Below are 18,446 nucleotides of genomic sequence, written 5' to 3'. Positions count from 1 at the left end.
ACTTCACGCTCCCCCAGTATATAGAGTGTATACAGCCCCCGTATATAGAGTATACATACACAGCCCCCGTATATAGAGTGCACACAACAATATATATTATATATATATTGTACAAAGCCCCTGTATATAGGGTGGACACCACTCCTGTATATATTCACATTCATGTAATGGCTAAAACTTCTTCCTCCATAATACTGCCAAGTTCCTCTGTTACTCTACTGCTAAAACTCTTAAGGCGTGTAATATAGTGCGTGCGCGTGCGCAATTATAATTGGCTGTGTTAGCCAGACGTTTGTATACGCGTGCGCACGGCCGTGAGCGGTGGCGCGGCAGACCAGGGAAAATACAATAAAATTGTATTCGCGCTGCTGCCACCCCACGAACCAATCACAGGGCGGCCTAACGCTGTGACATCAGAGTCACGCCCCCTAACCACGCGTGTCACCGCTTGCACTCTAGCAACTAAACGTTCACGCGAACACTGGGCGCGTGCCCGCACACGCAGCAGGAAGGACTATATAACAAGCCTAATTCTTGCCCTTATCCTCTCCAGTCTGGATTATTGTAACATACTGCTAACCGGCCTCCCTGCCTCACAACTTTCTCCTTTGCAATCAATCCAAAATTCTTCTGCTAGAATAATTTCACTTTCTCCCAAAATAGATTCTGCTCACCTCCTCCTTAAATCCCTCTCCTGGTTTCCCATAAAATTTCGTATTACCTTCAAAATTCTGCTCCTAATCTTTAAGGCTCTCCACTCGTCTGCTTCTTCCTACATATCAGCTCTGATCTCTGGTCATGTTCCTGCTCCTCTCCTGTGTTCAGCTCATAATGGAATGGGACTCTAATTCGTGGCTGTTTAGCCTCCGACACCATTAAGCGACTGTGGTACAGTTGATCGCGGCCATTTGGCCGCCGGAGGTATATTAGACTTTAAGGCAGTATTTTTCAACAGGGGTTCCACGGGCATCCTTAAAGAGTTCCCTGCACTTTTCAGGTCATTTGAAAATTGTATCAAATACAGAAGAATTTACAATGCATCTGATCTCAGATGCGCTATTGGAGAGGGTGGGGGTTCTTAAGGCCGCGCTTATAGTGCCGGCGACGCGACCGAAAACAAATGCATTGTCGCCGCCGCGTGCGCTTATAGTAATGAGTGATTTTCGTAAGCCAGGAATATTTGATTTTTCAGGGGCTGTCGCCTCATGTGACAGCCCCTGAACCAATCAATGCCCGGGTCGCCCGCGACGCCGCCGCAAAGCGAAATACAACTTTCGCTAGCGGCGATGGGCGACGTCACGCGTCGCGGGCACTATAGGCACGGCATTACAATGCATCTGATCTAAGACACATTATTAGAGAGGGTTGGGGTTCCTTACAATGCATTTGATGTAATACGCGCTATTAGAGAGGGTTGGGGTTCCTTACAATGAATCTGATCTCAGACACGCTATTAGAGAGGGTTTGGGTCTGCCGAATTTCACAATATGATTATATGGTTCCTTAACCAAAAAAAGTCTGAAAACCACTGGGTTAGGGGTTAAATGTCATAGACCGTGTTCATAACTGTCTCGTTTCCACCCCTTTCACCTCTACTGCTCTCTCTCACCTTAAACCCCTTTCCCTCACTGCCCTTTTCCTGTGGAACTCACACTCCGTATATGCCAAACACCTTCTCTTTTCACTTTTACTTAAAACCTAAAAAACACCTCTTAAAGGAAGGATTTCAATAGCCTAGGCCAGTGGTGCACAAACTTTTCCCCATGCGCCCCCCTGCCTGCTCTCCTCCCCTGCTCGTGCCTCCTCCTTACCTTGTCTTCTGAGTCAAATGATGCTGCATCATTTGCTGTTGTGTCAGCCGAAGACAAGGTAAGGGAAGTTGCAGAGGCCTTGCGATCCCACGGCATTTAATTTAAATGCCTTGGGAAAGAGCCCGCGGCCTCTGCAACCGCTGCACCCTCCCTGTGGGGCGTGCCCCCCAGTTTGCGCACCCCTGCAGTAGAATACAGGTATATATTGCTCTGCAGACTGCTCTTACCCACCCTGGCAGTGGGAAGGGAGGGAGGATTAAAGCTGTGTTGCATGTTTGAACAAGGCTTGGTTTTCTCTCACTATCAGGGTAACATGTCAGCTGAACCCTCGCTCCTCCTCAGTATCTGTGACACGCTCCCTGTCTCACTGTGTACTGCTGGATGGTAACACCATACAATGTGCTTCTGTTCTGCAGACGAGTCACTTATCCTGAGCTCATGGACATTTACTAATTTCAGACTCTACATCAGGGGTGTGCAGCTCGAGTCCTCAAGGGCCACCAACAGGTCAGGTTTTCAGGACCTCCCTGCTTTAGCAGAGGTGGCTCAGTCTTCGACTGAGTCACCGATTGAGGCACCTGTGCTGAAGCAGGGATATCCTGAAAACCTGACCTGTTGGTGGCCCTTGAGGAATGGAGTTGCCCACCCCCTGCCCTGCACGGTAGAAGAGCCACACGACATTTATCACTGCAGATACGAGCTGCCGACGGGGATTGGTTTAGGACTGGGGGTTAGGACCGCACCTTGTGCTCAGGTAACAATAAGAAATGTCCTGTCCACGAATAAAACAGTGACCGTTCTGCCGTCCTCGTGTTTTTGTGTCCATGTGTCTGCAAGCTGCTGCTTCCCTTTATCTCTTTGGTGATTTTCTGCCCTCTGTGCAAGTTGTTATTCACATATTCTATTCCGTCCTTGGATGTGTGCAAATAATGTAAGAAATCTGTCTGTTAATGGCACAAAGGAAGTTTAGAAAGGTGACAGTGAGCCCCTCAGAGCCTGACTTATCACGTAACTCAGGGGTGCGCGACTGCCCCTCCCCCCTAAACAGGTCAGGTTTTCATGATATCCCTGCATCAACACATTTGACTCATTCCCAGCTTCAGCACAGGTGGCTCAGTCGAAGACTGAACCTCTGATTGAATCACCTGTGCTGAAGCTGGGATATCCTGAAAACCTGACCTGTTGGGGGAGGCTTGAGGACTGCAATTGAGCACCCCTGCCATAACCTACCCACGTGAGACATTCCTAGCTTCCCAATAGATCCGCCCCATGTGCTGCCGCTCTCACCTGTTGGCAGAAGACCTGTGTATACAAACTGTTTGCTGTGCTCTGATTGTTTCCTTAGCGGGATGGTGAACAGTTTGGCAATCCTAAAAGCCTACACTCCATTAACCTTCTGAATACTGGGAGGCTACTTTGATACTTTAATAAAGTTTAATATTCACTATCAATAAAAACGACATCAAATTCAGTACAAATGTAAAAAATAAAACTGTTTAGCAGTTTCTTTCAGTTAGTTGTTAGTTAGTAATAGTTAGAAGGTATAGTTAGTTTTAGTTAAAAGTACTGACTTACTACAGTATATAACTACATTTGTTATATTTAGTTATTGTTTCATATTCATTTATTTAAAATGTTTACAGCTGGGTTGGGTTTCACTTTTTCACTTGTAGCCACACATGTTGGAGCAGCACCACAGCCTCCTCCTCATCACTATTACCACCAACTACATCTTCATGATGATGATGACCTTCATCACCACTCCCTCAGACATCCCTCCTCCCTCCAACTCCTCAATGTCTTGAAATAGAAGAGCTAGAACCTGTTTAGCATCCACCCGCCTCCCAGTCCCACTCTCTGCCGTTGCACATTTTGCTGAGGAATAGGAGGATGTATCAGACTCTTAAGAATCAGACCCTTCCCTCACGGGTAGTTCTGCTGGTACCCTTGCACACCCAGAAGTTGAGGTCTGTCCACATTCAGAAAAAGACTCTTCCTCCTCATCCCTCTCACTCACATTAGTATTAAGAATATGTCTGCTTAGTTTGGCATAGACGACTACTCTCTGCAAGACACTTCTAGTCTTACCAAAAACATCTCGTTTTTTGTCTGGACAGCCTTTTCCACCCTGACCTAAAGAAGAAGATGATAGTGTTCGCAAAACCTACCTTTCTGTTTAATTTCATACTAGAAAGCTGTTGGGGGTAAAGTACAAATGCTGCTGTTTTTGTAAGAGCTAGTACTCTATTCTCTAGGGTCCCACTCATTCATTTCCAGCTGCTGTCAATACAGCAATTGCCACAAGGACCACCACCACGCCAGTGAGCATCATTGTTTTATTATAATTCACTGAATGTGATTCGCATTCAGATCATCGTCTACTTTGTGTATAACAATCCCTCTCCCACTCTGAGCTCCCTCCCAATACACAAGCACAAGGGGTATGTGCCCTATTTATAATCTCAGCATTAAACTAATCGAGCAATTTTACAGAATTTCACACATTAGCAAAATTGGGCGAAATGGCAATGCACATTGGCTACGCCTATTTGGATTAATGCCTGTCAAATTCTGACTCGACCACAATATCTTTTGTGGCTAAAATGGGGAAAATGTTGCCTGGTTCGTGACCTTTGGTGAAGGTTTTGCCCGTCTCTACTTATAACTTGTGACAGGTTTGCTACCTCTGAGAAGCCGGGAGACTATTTGTGTTATTCACAATAAACCGCATACACCAAAACAACACAGAACAGAGTGTGGTTCTGGTAACTGTAGGAGGTGACATTGTCTGAGTGTGAGTCCCACAGACACTGACTGGTCACCACAATGTCATCCCTGTCCTTGCTGCCGATGGTGATGCTGCAGATCAGTTTGTATCGGGGAGGAGTAACACTCTTAACCATTCTTTTTATATCTTCACACAAGTCTTTGGTGAGGTCCGCACACGTGCTCGGTTCATAGGACACATCGCTCAGTTTTACACCTAGGAATTCCCCAATAAGATCCTTCACACTGCCATATGGGAACCTCTGTGGGGGGTTGGCAGAACAGACTGGAACCTGTATGCAAACAAAATAAAAATCAGGAGTCTGGTAATACAGCAGGACCTTAACTGTGAGACTTCCAGCGGAGGTGGGAATCTGTCCTCCCTCAGATAAGCACATTAGATGTCCCACATACAGAAGTATATGATCAGTGCAACACTTTATTAACCGAGGCATCAGTGGTTTCTAAAGATATGTAGATAATAATATTAATTGGAGATCACAAAAGTTGACGTAGGGAAGAGGCAGGTAACTACAGCCCAGTGAGCCTGACGTTAGCCGTGGGTAAATTACTAGAAACTGCTTCAACAAAGAATTGTGCTTTTGGAACTGTCCCCCACAGACAACTGATAAACACGTGACAACGCTTGGGATTGGACTCTAAAGTGGTTCGATGTATAAGGCTTTGGTTGAAGGACGCTGTAGGTGACAGAGTTGTGGTAAAGGGAATACATTCGGAGAAGGGGAAGGAAACCGGTGGAGTACTTCACGGATCTGTACTGGGACCGGTGCTCTTTAATATCTTCGGCATCTAAGAATTTTAATACTGTTGAACATATTCCGTAATGGAATAAAAAAAATGCCGCGGACTACAACTTGTGAGTAGTTTTTTAGTTTGCCTTCACAATGATGTCTCATTCCCTGCACAATATGCCTACTCTGCCTTTGCCCATTATCTGAGGAGGGGGAGGAGGACTTACCTCAGCTTGGGGACGCTGAGTGATTAGTGTGGGCCGGGGGGAAGGTGACACGTTCCACTTCCTGTACCCTCAGTAGCCTCTGAGTTTATGCTGTGCACATTGGCTCTATGTGGCTAAGCATTGAGTGAATATATAGGCACCTGAAGCTTTATTTTACACCACTCACCATTTCCATTGCTTATATTGTTTGATATTTCTCAATATGTTACATCATCCTATGTGTGGATATATTATTCGTTTTGAAAACTCACTGGATATCGAGCCAATATCTAATGCGCTGAGGAGTGGAATTTCTTTTCACTTTTTTCATAAATAGACATTAGAATAGACATAAATATCAAAGAAAGCCAAATAGGATATTTGCAGGAGATAGTAAAATACTATAGTAGAATGGACAGAATACGGTCTGCCGTCAAATTCTATATTTCTATGTATTTCAGGCCTCGCTGGTAATTTTGCGTCATACTTCTCACTTCGAGGTATCCGATAAGTGAAACACTCTCTAATTACACCAACCGTAAAGCTCCTATTTACACAGCAATTTGGGATATGCTGTATATTAACAGCAAACAAACGTTACAAAACAGGCCACTTAACGCCTGATATTTGTATATTTAAGACAAATGCAGAAGGACACTTCCTCAAGAGCTGAATGCTCTGCATGCCATGATATATAGTAATATGTTGTAATGTATCAATGATGATTGCACCTTTAGAAAGCAGAAGGAGAGAAACAAAAAGAAGCAGAGTAAGCAACAGTTTGTAAGGCACTAATATTACTTCCCTGAAGCCCCAGTAAACAATGTCTCAGAAAAGGTGACTGAGTTGGTATTCAGATGCTTTACCTGCCTGGTGATAGAGACAGAGGGAACTGGTATAATTCTATGCCAGGGAGAATATGCCCAGGTGAGGAAGGAAGAACTCAACAGGCAGTCGGTCTCAAGAATATGTTTGTCTCCGTACTTTAGGCATAGGGTGACCAGATGTGCCGGTTTAGCCGGGACAGTCCTGGTTTTTAGGGCTGTCTTGATTTTTTCAGGTGCTGTCCCGGTTTTTTGGTCCTCCTGGCGAGCGCCGACTGCGCATGTGCGAAGAGCGTTTGCCGACCGCGCATGCGCGATCACATTTGCCGGCTGCTCGTGCGCATGCGCGACCGGCAAGCTCCGATAGCGCATGCATCGAAATCACCCACAGCTAGCACAATGTGTTCAGGGGTGTCCACTACCCTGCATGTGCTTTGTAAGGTCTTACCTGATCATTGATGATGGTAATCGGCCTGGAATGCTGAGCCCGGAATCTGGGTTTACTTCTAAAAGCCGCACGATTCTAGAAGCCAAAGTTTGTCAGTTACCATGGACAGTGTCAGCAAGGTAGAGCAGGGTTGTGCAAACTTTTTCGTCTGCGCCCCCTGCCTGCTCTCACCCCTGCTCGCACCCCCCTCCCCTTACCTTGTCTCTGGCGTTTTTGACGTCACAACTTCATGTGAACCTGCAGCGTCATGGCAACACAACGTCATGTGACCATGCAGCGTCACCGGAAGCCGCCGGAAACAAGGTAAGGGTAAACAAGGTAAGGGAACTACAGACGCCTCACTCGCTCCTTCTGCATTTAATTTAAATGCTCTGGGGAAGAGCGTGGGGCCTTTGTAAGTGCCATGCCCCCCCTCCCCTCCCGAAAATGTTGCGCCCCCCAGTTTGCGCACCCCTGAGTTAGAGGATCGGGCAGTGCATTAGCCATCCTGTCAGATCAGTTGTTTACAATGTTCCATTCATCTCCATTACTCCCATCTATACCCTGATATAGGACTTTAGTAGTGTCTGGACAGGTGTAACACTGCATTATTTAAGTATCATAGTGTTATTTGTCGTTATCGTTATTTATCGTTATATCTCTATCTCTCTCTCTCTTTTTTATTATTATATATCTATAATGACATTAGGTTACTGGCATCTCCCTCACTTATGGGCTCCCTGACTGTCCATTTTAATCCCTGTACTGCCAGTCCCCTGCAATGTAATACAGAATAATGTGAATGCTTTTTCATGGTCATTTACTGCAGATCTGATACTGACCAAGTACAGACAGGATGGTATATGATATCAATCGGATCTATATCACTGATGTGTGTACGTGTGTCACCTGTCCTTCCGCACGTCACGTAATAACACATTCAGGATTCTTGTTTTATCAAGGAAAATTAAAGACAAAAGGCGTCAGATAGGTAACAATTCAAAGCTCCTTGTGTATTCACATCTGTGGGCTGCTCATGTCCATCTGGTCATTTCACTGGGAGAGTATCCAGTATTGAACTTATTCTACGGGGGGAAACTTTCACTGGTGTTTTGGTTTGTAAAAAAAAAATGAGTGTTGTGGATTTTTATAAAATGTTGGGGGTGGGGGAGAAATAGTTTTAGCAAAAATGTGCGTTTTTTAAAATTTGATAATTTTATTTAATAATAATAATAATTATATATATATATATAATCTGTATCACAGGACTTCTTTACTGCCCTGTTCACTACCTATCTGGAGTGCTCGCTGCCCCTGGGCTGCTCAATCATTACCTCTGCCCATTACCATTGGGTTCTTACCTCTGAGGACTTGTTATGAGTGCTACCAGTGTACTATTTGGACTCCCTCCCCTTGCTGCTTATTTTACATGTGCAGCATAGTTTTGGTATCAGCATTCACATTTCTTTTGCAGCAAGTATTTTGGGTCGCATTGATATTCACCTCAGCTGTGTGTTATACTATCTTTTGCATGGTTTATTTATTTTTCTTGTGCTCTGGTATGTTTAACCATCTACATATTTTTATGCGTTATTTGCTATAGATCGGCCGATCTTTATTACATCACTTGGGGAATTTTCTTTCCCCTGGTTTTGTCATGTTATATCTTAACTCCCCTGTATTGGTTCTTACCAGACCTTTGTGCCTTTTTGGTGTTTAATTTTCTACCTTTGCATCACACAGCTATTTATTACGTGGAATTTGTGTGGGTCTGTCTCATGTGTTTTTTAATATACTCATTGCCAATAAAGTCCATTTTTTCTACTTTTTCAATATATATTGTTTGAGTGCACCTTTTAGACCCTTCTTTCTTTCTTTTTCTGTTACATATATATATATATATATGTAACAGAAAAAGAAAGAAAGAAGGGTCAAAAAGGTGCACTCAAACAATATATATTGAAAAAGTAGAAAAAATGGACTTTATTGGCAATGAGTATATTAAAAAACACATGAGACAGACCCACACAAATTCCACGAAATAAATAGCTGTGTGATGCAAAGGTAGAAAATTAAACACCAAAAAGGCACAAAGGTCTGGTAAGAACCAATACATATATATATATGTGTGTGTGTGTGTGTGTGTGTGTGTGTGTGTGTATATATATATATATATATATATATATATATATATATATATATATATATATATATAATGCAAATATAGCTGTATGCTCATCTGCATGTATTAGGCAGGTCTGCAACCCCGCCTTTCCCCATTATCACCCAGCATACAGCACTTCCACTGCAGCAAGGGATTCTGGGAAATGACATGCAAATGAGCACACCGTGTCACTTTTTGCCTCAATAACCATTTTTAACATGGTTCCCTATAGGCTTAAGCTTGCTGCATGGTCACAGCTTTGAGCACAGCCAGTGTTAAGGTGCATACCCAGAAAACCACTCACAGACAGTTGTTTCGACCTTGATGGGTCTCATCAGTGTGGGGTTGATATATATATATATATATATATATATATATATATATATATATATATATATATATATATATATATATATATAAATAAATGAAAAAAATGAGGATGAGTCTTTTTCGGAGTTTTGGCTCAAATTTTGCTCAGATTAGAAAATGTGTCCAAATTGACCATTTAATGCACAACATTGAGTTTTTGAACCTGCGCACATCCTTTGCTTAATGGCATTTCCATTACAAGCTGAGATTGTGGAACATTGTACCTTAAGCTCCCTTGTAATACGCTGGGCGGCGAGGAGGCCTCTCAGGCTGATGGTTGGTGCAGAGCTTTTAGCCTCTGTGGTTTTGGGGGTTACTTTTCCTTGCTGTGATTTCGGAGGCAACATTCCCCCGGAGGTCGGAGAACCTGAGGACTTAAGGGAACATGTTTTGATTGGGTGACGAAGCAGTACAATGACGTGTGACGTGCAGTGATTCTGTACTCCGGGGACAAACTCATCCATCTCACCGGGGAGATGTAGCAGATCACACAGCACAGGTGCAGCTCAAATGGCTTTAAAACACTTATAAAGGAGAGTGGCATCGGGGGGAGGTTTTCAACAACACTACAGTTCAGTGAGACAGTTCAGTGCTAATTTATAGCTTGTTATTACAGGAATAAAACTTCCTAGTGTAGATTTTAAATTGCTCCCATATAGAATGTATTTTATTTTGCTTAAATAGTGCACATATCTTCTAAATGTGTTTTTCACTCCTTCCATTCTTATACAATGCAGAACCCCTGGTAATGTATGGCAGGCTGTATACATCTTTTTTTTCACACACATTTTTAATGAATTTTTCAGCATAACATAAAACAGAGCAAATTAAAAGGCAAAAAACAATGTTGACATATAGCACACAAACAGAATAACAGTGATAGACAATACAAACGCGGCCATATTATATATATGCAGAGATGCCTTAAGACAGTTGTGTCGGGCCAAGTTTATAGATACCATATTTCCGGGGTCCCCCAGATATATAACAATAAAGTTTTAAAATAATAAAAAATAACAGAGAGGGAGGGTGAGAGAGGGGTAAGGGGAATGGCCTCCGTCCCCTCCATCCCCTCCATCCCCCAGATAAACCCGCCAGATCAGAAACCACTAATACTTTTCAAAATCCAGCCCAATCGCCCTACGCTGACTGATATAATTATCCTCATCTTAGCTCATCCCTTAAGCCAAGGATCCAAAGTTTTATAGAATTTGTCAGTGAAATGTCTTAGAAAGGCTGTCAGCCTGTGCATTGTCATCACCTCATTTAATCTGTTTTCCACCGTCTGTCTAGATGTAACACACACAGTGATAGTAGTAAGTGTAAGGGCATTAGTATAACACACACACACACACAGTGATAGCAGTAAGTGTAAGGGTATTAGTATAACACACACACACACACAGTGATAGCAGTAAGTGTAAGAGTATTAGTATAACACACACACAGTGACAGCAGTAAGTGTAAGGGCATTAGTATAACACACACACAGTGATAGCAGTAAGTGTAAGGGCATTAGTATAACACACACAGTGACAGCAGTAAGTGTAAGGGCATTAGTATAACACACACACATAGTGACAGCAGTAAGTGTAAGTGCATTAGTGTAACACACACACAGTGACAGCAGTAAGTGTAAGTGCATTAGTATAACACACACACACACACACACACACACACACACACACACACACACTGATAGCAGTAAGTGTAAGGGCATTAGTACAACACACACACAGTGACAGCAGTAAGTGTAAGTGCATTAGTGTAACACACACACAATGACAGCAGTAAGTGCTGCAGGTGTAACATACTGTAAGGTACCTGCACACTAGTTCAGCGTTTGTTATCTTACTTCCTTTGATTTCGGAGTGTCATGCTCTTTGTTTGTCACTCTGAAGGTGACTTGTGACAGCTTCACTTCTCTGCGTTTTCTAATATTATTCATTCTGTGTCCTTCCTCCTGGCGGAGTCCTGTGTCCTAGAAAACAGCAGACGCTCGGTTAATATTGGATCTATCCGTCACCGAAGCACAAAGATTTCTAATATTTACACAAATGCAGCGACTCCGAGCGAGCGTTAGACAGGGCAGATAAGAAGTGCAGAGATAAAAAAAAGAGTCTGGTATGAGACCGCTAAATAACATGCATGCTCCGTTGCGTGTGCGTGTGCGCACACGTGCGTTTGCACAGAGTGAAAAATACTTCCTTTTTTTAGGGATGGATTAGGAAGGAATAATAATATGCGACAGCTTCTCTGTTACTTGCTGCGTCGTCAGTTACATCACAAATGAAAAGGTGTCAGGAAGGTGGGTTTCTTGCCTGCGTCTCTTCCGGTGCTGTCCGTTCAGCAGCCTCTCACCTGCAGCGCCGCTCAGAGTGCGATGTTTACACACACACGTTTCCAACACTCCTGCTGGCTACTATTGCTTTTTTACTGTTGACTTTGTTCCGCTGCAGCCTCTGCAAACATGACAGCAAACAGGACAGGCGTGTGGGGCACACGCGAGGAAGGATCCTGGGTTCTGGTTATTAGGGGCTGCTCACGTGTCTATAACGTTTACCTGTGATCTTCTTAGGGGCAGGTGAAGATAAAGGTGGCGTTTTTTCTCCCCAGCTTTACAATGGGGCTGGAAAGGCCCTGCTTTTACTTGGTGAAGGTGCCAGAATCTTAGGCGACCCCCTGGGGTTGGAACATATCAAATATGACACCGTAAATTCAGAAGGTGTCCCTGCAGATATGCTTTATAGACAGGGCCGGTGCAAGGGTATTCGGCGCCCTAGGCTACGGGTGCTCAACTCCTGTTCTCAAGCCCCCCCCCCCCCACCCCCAACAGGTCAGGTTTTCAGTATATCCCAGCCTCAGCACGGGTGTCTCAATCAGGGGCTCGGTCGAAATCTTCTGAGCCACCTGTGCTGAAGCAGGGACTGATTGAGCCACCTGTGCTGAACCTGGGAATGATTGAGCCACATCTGCTGAATCTGGGATATCTTGAAAACCTGACCTGTTGAGGGGGCTTGAGGACTGGGGTTGAGCCCCCCTGCCCTAGGCAACGGCCTACCGTAGTTCGCCCTAGGACCGGCCCTGTTCACAGGTATAGGAAGGCTCTTCCCCCTGCCTCCGATGTTCAAGCATGAAAGCTCAGGTACTGAATCCGTCCCTTCTAACGTCAATTCCAATGTGAAACCACAAGTTTTAGAACGTGAGATGTGGGCCAAAGCAGAATGTATCCATATTTTTGTGCCGTTTATAAAAGGGGTCCAGATTTTGGAATAATAAAATACATCATTATTTTGGAGAGAGGGGAAAAAAAGTAATTGAGGTAATTGTGTTCTGCATAATAACTGGCGGAAGAGAAACTTACCCAACACCCCCGCATGTTCGTGATACCCAAATAAACGGCTTCACGCATCATTTGCATTAGTAAATAGTAAGCGGCCGCTGGCAGTGTGATGTCTCACTTTATTCAGAGTGCTCATTGAAACGTGCCCTGCTCTCTTCTGTAAGAGTAACAAAGGAAGCAGCACAAACTCAGAAACAATGAACACACAGTCCCTGCAAACTCTAACCCCAGAACCCACCAGTGTGTGTGTGTGTGTGTGTGTGTGTGTGTGTGTGTGTGTGTGTGTGTGTGTGTGTGTCAAATGCAGTGCTACTGAGCTTAGCCAAATGTATACAACTAAAGACAAAGATACCCAATGCTACATGCAATGTGACAAAATATATAGTTAAATACTTCAATGTTAGTATTTGCAATAGTAAGTGTGTTTATTAACTTTGTCCAGGTGGTCTCAGCTGTTTTGGAGGTTAGTGTGCCCCCCCCCCCTCCAGGGTTTAAGCTTGCCCCTCCCCACTTTCCAAATAAGCAGGTCTTTTTCATGTTGCTGGTTTGCACAGATCCAATGTAATCATTCTTCCTCTAATTATAGAGGTAAATAAGAATTTTAATCGGTTAGTGTTAGGACCGGATAATGGTCATGCCTTGATGTGGCTAACAGGTTTATAATGCTTTGGCCAAAGGGTTTAACTAAATTACCATTTTTCAAGAGAATATGTAGGTATTTCACTGCGTATTTTTGTCATATTGGATGTAGCTTTGGGCTTCTTTGTTTTTGTTGTTGTATACCAGGCCTGCACAACATACGGCCCGCGGGCCGCCTGGCCTCTCTGTGCGGCCCGCTATGGCTCCGGCCGGGAGCCAGTTAATTGAATAAAAAAATTAAAAAAAATATTTAAAAAAAAAAGTTTAAAAAAATGGCGCAATTCATTTCCTCTCTCCCTCCAGTCCCTCCCACCCCCCTCTCCTCCACCCCCCCCACCCCCCCACCCCTCTCCTCCACCCCCCCCCCACCCCTCTCTCCTCCACCCCCCCCCACCCCTCTCTCCCTCCACCCCCCCCCCCCACCCCTCTCTCCCTCCACCCACCCCTCTCTCCCTCCACCCCCCACCCCTCTCTCCCTCCACCCCCCCCCCCACCCTCTCTCCCTCCACCCCCCCCCCACCCCTCTCTCCTCCACCCCCCCCCCCACCCCTCTCTCCTCCACCCCCCACCCCTCTCTCCCTCCACCCCTCTCTCCTCCACCCCCCCCACCCCTCTCTCCCTCCACCCCTCTCTCCCTCCACCCCCCCACCCCTCTCCCTCCACCCCCCCCACCCCTCTCTCCTCCACCCCCCCCCACCACCCCTCTCTCCTCCACCCCCCCCCCCATCCCTCTCTCCCCTCCACCCCCCCCCCATCCCTCTCTCCCTCCACCCCCCCCCATCCCTCTCTCCTCCACCCCCCCCCCACCTCTCATCCCTCCACCCCCCCCTCCACCCCCCCCCCCATCCCTCTCTCCCTCCACCCCCCCCCCACCCCTCTCTCCCTCCACCCCCCCCCCACCCCTCTCTCCCTCCACCCCCCCCACCCCTCTCTCCCTCCACCCCCCCTCTTCCCCTCTCTCCCTCCACCCCACCCCCCACCCCTCTCTCCCTCCACCCCCCCCCACCCCTCTCTCCCTCCACCCCCCCCCCCACCCCTCTCTCCCTCCACCCCCCCCCCACCCCTCTCTCCCTCCACCCCCCACCCCTCTCTCCCTCCACCCCCCCCCTCTCTCCCTCCACCCCCCCCTCTCTCCCTCCACCCCCCCCCCCCCACCCCTCTCTCCCTCCACCCCCCCCACCCCTCTCCCCCTCCCCCCACCCCTCTCTCCCTCCATCCCCGCCCCCGGGTTTTGCGGTGCGCGGGGGCAGCCGTGAGTATTTTTTTTTCAGTAGCAGGATGCCGGGGGGCGGGTTGGAGGTCAGAGCATGCCGGGGGCGGGGCTTAGTACCGGGGAGAGGATGTGCTGAGCCTGAGCTGATCTAGAGGTGTGTCTGTGTGTCTGTGTGTCTGTGTGTCTGTGTGTCTGTGTGTCTGTGTGTCTGTGTGTCTGTGTGTCTGTGTGTCTGTGTGTCTGTGTGTCTGTGTGTCTGTGTGTCTGTGTGTCTGTGTGTCTGTGTGTCTGTGTGTCTGTGTGTCAGAGAAAAACGGGCTGGTGGGGGGGTGCCTGTGAAAAACGGGCTGGTGGGGGAGTGGGTGTGAAAAACGGGCTGGTGGGGGGGGGGGGGGTGAAAAACGGGCTGGTGGGGGGGTGGGTGTGAAAAACGGGCTGGTGGGGGTGTGGTCTGCTGACATGTGAGGGGGGGGGCTGCTGACATGTGAGGGGGGTGGCCTGCTGACATATGAGGGGGGGGGCTGCTGACATGTGAGGGGGGGCTGCTGACATGTGAGGTGCAGGGGGGGAAGTGATGTGAGGTGCAGGGGGAGGGTGTGGTGTGAGTTGTAGGGGGGGGAGAGTCATATTGAGGGGAGGGGGAAAGAGTGTCATATTGAGAGGAGGGGGAGAGTGTCATATTGAGGGGAGGGGGAGAGTATGTCATATTGAGGGGAGGGGGAGAGTGTCATTGAGGGGAGGGGGAGAGTGTGGCATATTGAGGGGAGGGGGAGAGTGTGTCATTGAGGGGAGGGGAGAGTGTCATATTGAGGGGAGGGGGAGAGTGTGTCATTGAGGGGAGGGGAGAGTGTCATATTGAGGGGAGGGGAAGAGTGTGTCATTGAGGGAGGGGGAAGAGAGTGTCATATTGAGGAGGGGGAGAGAGTGTCATATTGAGAGGAGGGGGAGAGAGTGTCATATTGAGGGGAGGGGGAGAGTGTGTCATATTGAGGGGAGGGGGAGAGTGTCATATTGAGGGGAGGGGGAGAGAGGGTCATATTGAGGGGAGGGGGAGAGAGGGTCATATTGAGGGGAGGGGGAGAGAGTGTCATATTGAGGGGAGGGGGAGAGTGTCATATTGAGGGGATGGGGAGAGTGTGTCATATTGAGGGGAGGGGGAGAGTGTCATATTGAGGGGAGGGGGAGAGTTTGTCATATTGAGGGGAGGGGGATAGTGTCATATTAAGGGGAGGGAGAGAGAGTCATATTGAGGGGAGGGGGGGAGAGTGTCATATTGAGGGGAGGGGGAGAGTGTCATATTGAGGGGCGGGGGAGAGTGTGTCATATTGAGGGGAGGGGGAAAGAGTGTCATTGAGGGGGGGGGGGTGGGGGGGGGGGTGGGGGTGGGGTGGGGGGGGGGGGGGGGGGGGGGGGGGGGTGGTGTGGGGAGGGGGGAAGAGAGGTGTCATATTGAGGGGAGGGGGGAGAGTGTGTCATATTGAGGGGATTGGGAGCGAGTGTGATTGAGGGGAGGGGGAAAGAGTGTCATATTGAGGGGAGGGGGAAAGAGTGTCATATTGAGGGGAGGGGGAGAATGTGTCATATTGAGGGGATTGGAGAGAGTGTCATATTGAGGGGAGGGGGAAAGGGTGTCATATGAGGGGAGGGGGAGAGAGTGTCATTGAGAGGAGGGGGAGAGAGTGTCATTTTGAGGGGAGGGGGAGAGAGTGTCATTTAGGGGAGGGAGAGAGAGTGTCATATGAGGGGAGGGAGAGAGTGTCATATTGAGGGGAGGGGGAGAGAGTGTCATATTTAGGGGAGGGGGAGAGAGTGTCATATTGAGGGGAGGGGGAAAGGGTGTCATATTGAGGGGAGGGGGGAGAGTGTCATATTTAGGGAGGGAGAGAGAGTGTCATATTGAGGGGAGTGAGAGAGAGTGTCATATTGAGGAGAGAGAGTGTCATATTTAGGGGAGGGGGAGAGAGTGTCATATTGAGGGGAGGGGGAAAGGGTGTCATTGAGGGGAGGGGGAGAGAGTGATATTGAGAGGAGGGGGAGAGAGTGTCATATTGAGGGGAGGGGGAGAGAGTGTCATTTAGGGAAGGGAGAGAGAGAGGGTCATATTGAGTGGAGGGAGAGAGAGTGTCATATTGAGGGGAGGGAGAGAGAGTGTAATATTTAGGGGAGGGGAGAGAGAGTGTCATATTGAGGGAAGGGGGAGAGAGTGTCATTTAGGGGAGGGAGAGAGAATGTCATTGAGGGGAGGGAGAGAGAGTGTCATATTGAGGGGAGGGAGAGAGAATGTCATATTTAGGGGAGGGGGAGAGAGTGTCATATTGAGGGAAGAGAGACATGGGGGGGATGCTGACTTGTGGGGGGGGGGGGGTGCTGACATGATATGCTGACTTGGGGGGGGGCTGCTGACAAGGAATGGGCTGGGAGGATGTGGAGGGGGTATTGTGTGTTTGATGTGGAGGGGGGTATTGTGTGTTTGATGTGGAGGGGGGTATTGTTTGGGTGAGGGGGAGAGATGGGGGTATCGTAGAGGTTGATAGTGAGGGGTTCTGGGGGAGATATGAGGATGATGATGATGAGAGGTGCTGGAGGAGAGATGATGATGATGATGATGATTTAACCCGTGCGGCCCCAAAAAAATTTCCTTGGAGCAGTTCGGCCCTTCTCACTTTACGAGTTGGGCAGGCCTGTTGTATACATTTAGCCACGCCCAGTAGCACTCCAATTGACCCTTATATACACATATATATATATATATATATATATACATATATATATATATATATATATATATATATATATAAATTATGTGGAAATTTTGGGAGTTTCTTAGAGCTTGCTGGGTATCTGTGTGTTTATTAACTTTGTCCAGCTGGTCTCAGCTGTTTTGGAGGCTAGGGGATCCTCCCTCCCAGGGTTTAAGCTCGCCCCTCCCCACTTTCCAAGTAAGCAGTTCTTTTTCATGCAGCTGGTTGGGACAGATCCAATGTGATCATTCTTCCTCTAACTATAAAGGTAAATAAGTAAATAAGAATTGTAATCAGTTAGTGTAAGGACCTGAAATATTTGGTCATGCCTTGAAGTGGCTTGCAGGCTTAAAATGCTTTGGTCAAAGGTTTTAACGAAATTACCATTTTTCAAGAGATATATAGGTATTTTACTGTGTATTTTTTGTCATATTGGATGTAGCTTTGGGCTTCGTTGTTTTTTGTTGTATACAATTTATTGCACTCCGGATGTCACATTCAGTGATTCATTCTATATTTTTCATTAAATAACATTTAACCATATATAGTTTTGGGAAGCTTACAAATCTACACTTAGTAATACAACATCATATAGCGGAAAATCCCAATACAGCAAGATTGACCTAAAATGGCAAGCTCACTTTCCAAACTAGCATCGGAATACAAAAACTAATAATTCCTTGCAGAGATGTGCATCTCAAAATCATTGAAATTAAATGATTTGGAAATTAAATAATTTATGTAAAATACATCCAACACTCTTCTAATATAGACAAGGCAACATTTGTTTGAAAAAGGGAACATAGCAGATTCTATACTTGTCTCCAGAATGAGGGGAGAAATCAAACTTCCCCTCGGGGACACAAGGCCACACCAGGTTCCAGGAATAACCAATCCACCTAGTGTGCATATGAGTGGAATGTTGGGTGGTTGCCTCGGAAATGAGGTCCAAACCAGGACCCTGAAGACAGGCTTGGGACCGCTGCTCTAGATAGAGGCAGGGAGCTGCAAAAGTGCTTATTTGCAAAAGAAGACCATGACCACCTACGGTGTAAAAACTACAGAACCGTGTCACTACTTCTGATTGAAAAATTATTGCAAAAGTCTCTTCAAATAGATTAGGACCAATTTTTCTCTCTTTTGCCCACTCAGACCAGGTGGGAATTATTCCCAACCGACAGTCACTTAATA

At 46.8% G+C, this 18,446-nt stretch overlaps 1 protein-coding gene across 3 annotated transcripts; it reads right to left on the bottom strand.

Annotated features, from left to right (window-relative positions):
* Positions 1-4,133: 4,133 nt before the first annotated feature.
* LOC142503744 (dynein light chain Tctex-type 5-B-like) lies at positions 4,134-12,835 on the bottom strand. 3 transcript variants are annotated; one of them, XM_075616390.1, is made up of 5 exons: positions 12,684-12,835; positions 11,175-11,300; positions 9,544-9,693; positions 6,808-6,882; positions 4,134-4,870 (listed from the first exon to the last, which is right to left on the bottom strand). In XM_075616390.1, the coding sequence occupies exons 1-5, from the start codon at positions 12,738-12,740 to the stop codon at positions 4,523-4,525; spliced, it is 756 nt and encodes a 251-aa protein (XP_075472505.1). In that variant the 5' UTR covers positions 12,741-12,835; the 3' UTR covers positions 4,134-4,522. The 3 variants fall into 3 exon arrangements, with proteins under 3 accessions (XP_075472505.1, XP_075472507.1, XP_075472506.1); XM_075616392.1 differs by lacking the exon at positions 12,684-12,835 and adding an exon at positions 11,883-12,097; XM_075616391.1 differs by lacking the exon at positions 12,684-12,835 and adding an exon at positions 11,641-11,841.
* Between the last annotated feature and the right edge of the window lie 5,611 nt (positions 12,836-18,446).

The sequence above is a fragment of the Ascaphus truei genome, chromosome 10, assembly GCF_040206685.1.
Source record: "Ascaphus truei isolate aAscTru1 chromosome 10, aAscTru1.hap1, whole genome shotgun sequence".
NCBI lineage: Eukaryota > Metazoa > Chordata > Amphibia > Anura > Ascaphidae > Ascaphus > Ascaphus truei.
Note: the sequence above shows the minus strand (reverse complement) of the source record. Positions and strands in the feature narration are given on the sequence as shown.

Coding starts and splice junctions, on each gene's coding strand:
- LOC142503744 (XM_075616390.1), bottom strand. CDS start 12,740: ATGCAAATGATGCGTGAAGCCGTTTATTTGGGTATCACGAACATGCGG. Junction 11,301..12,683: donor CGAACATGCGGGGGTGTTGG/GTAAGTTTCTCT, acceptor GCTGTTTTCTAG/GACACAGGACTCCGCCAGGA. Junction 6,883..9,543: donor GTATTACAAGGGAGCTTAAG/GTACAATGTTCC, acceptor TTTGGCTTCTAG/AATCGTGCGGCTTTTAGAAG.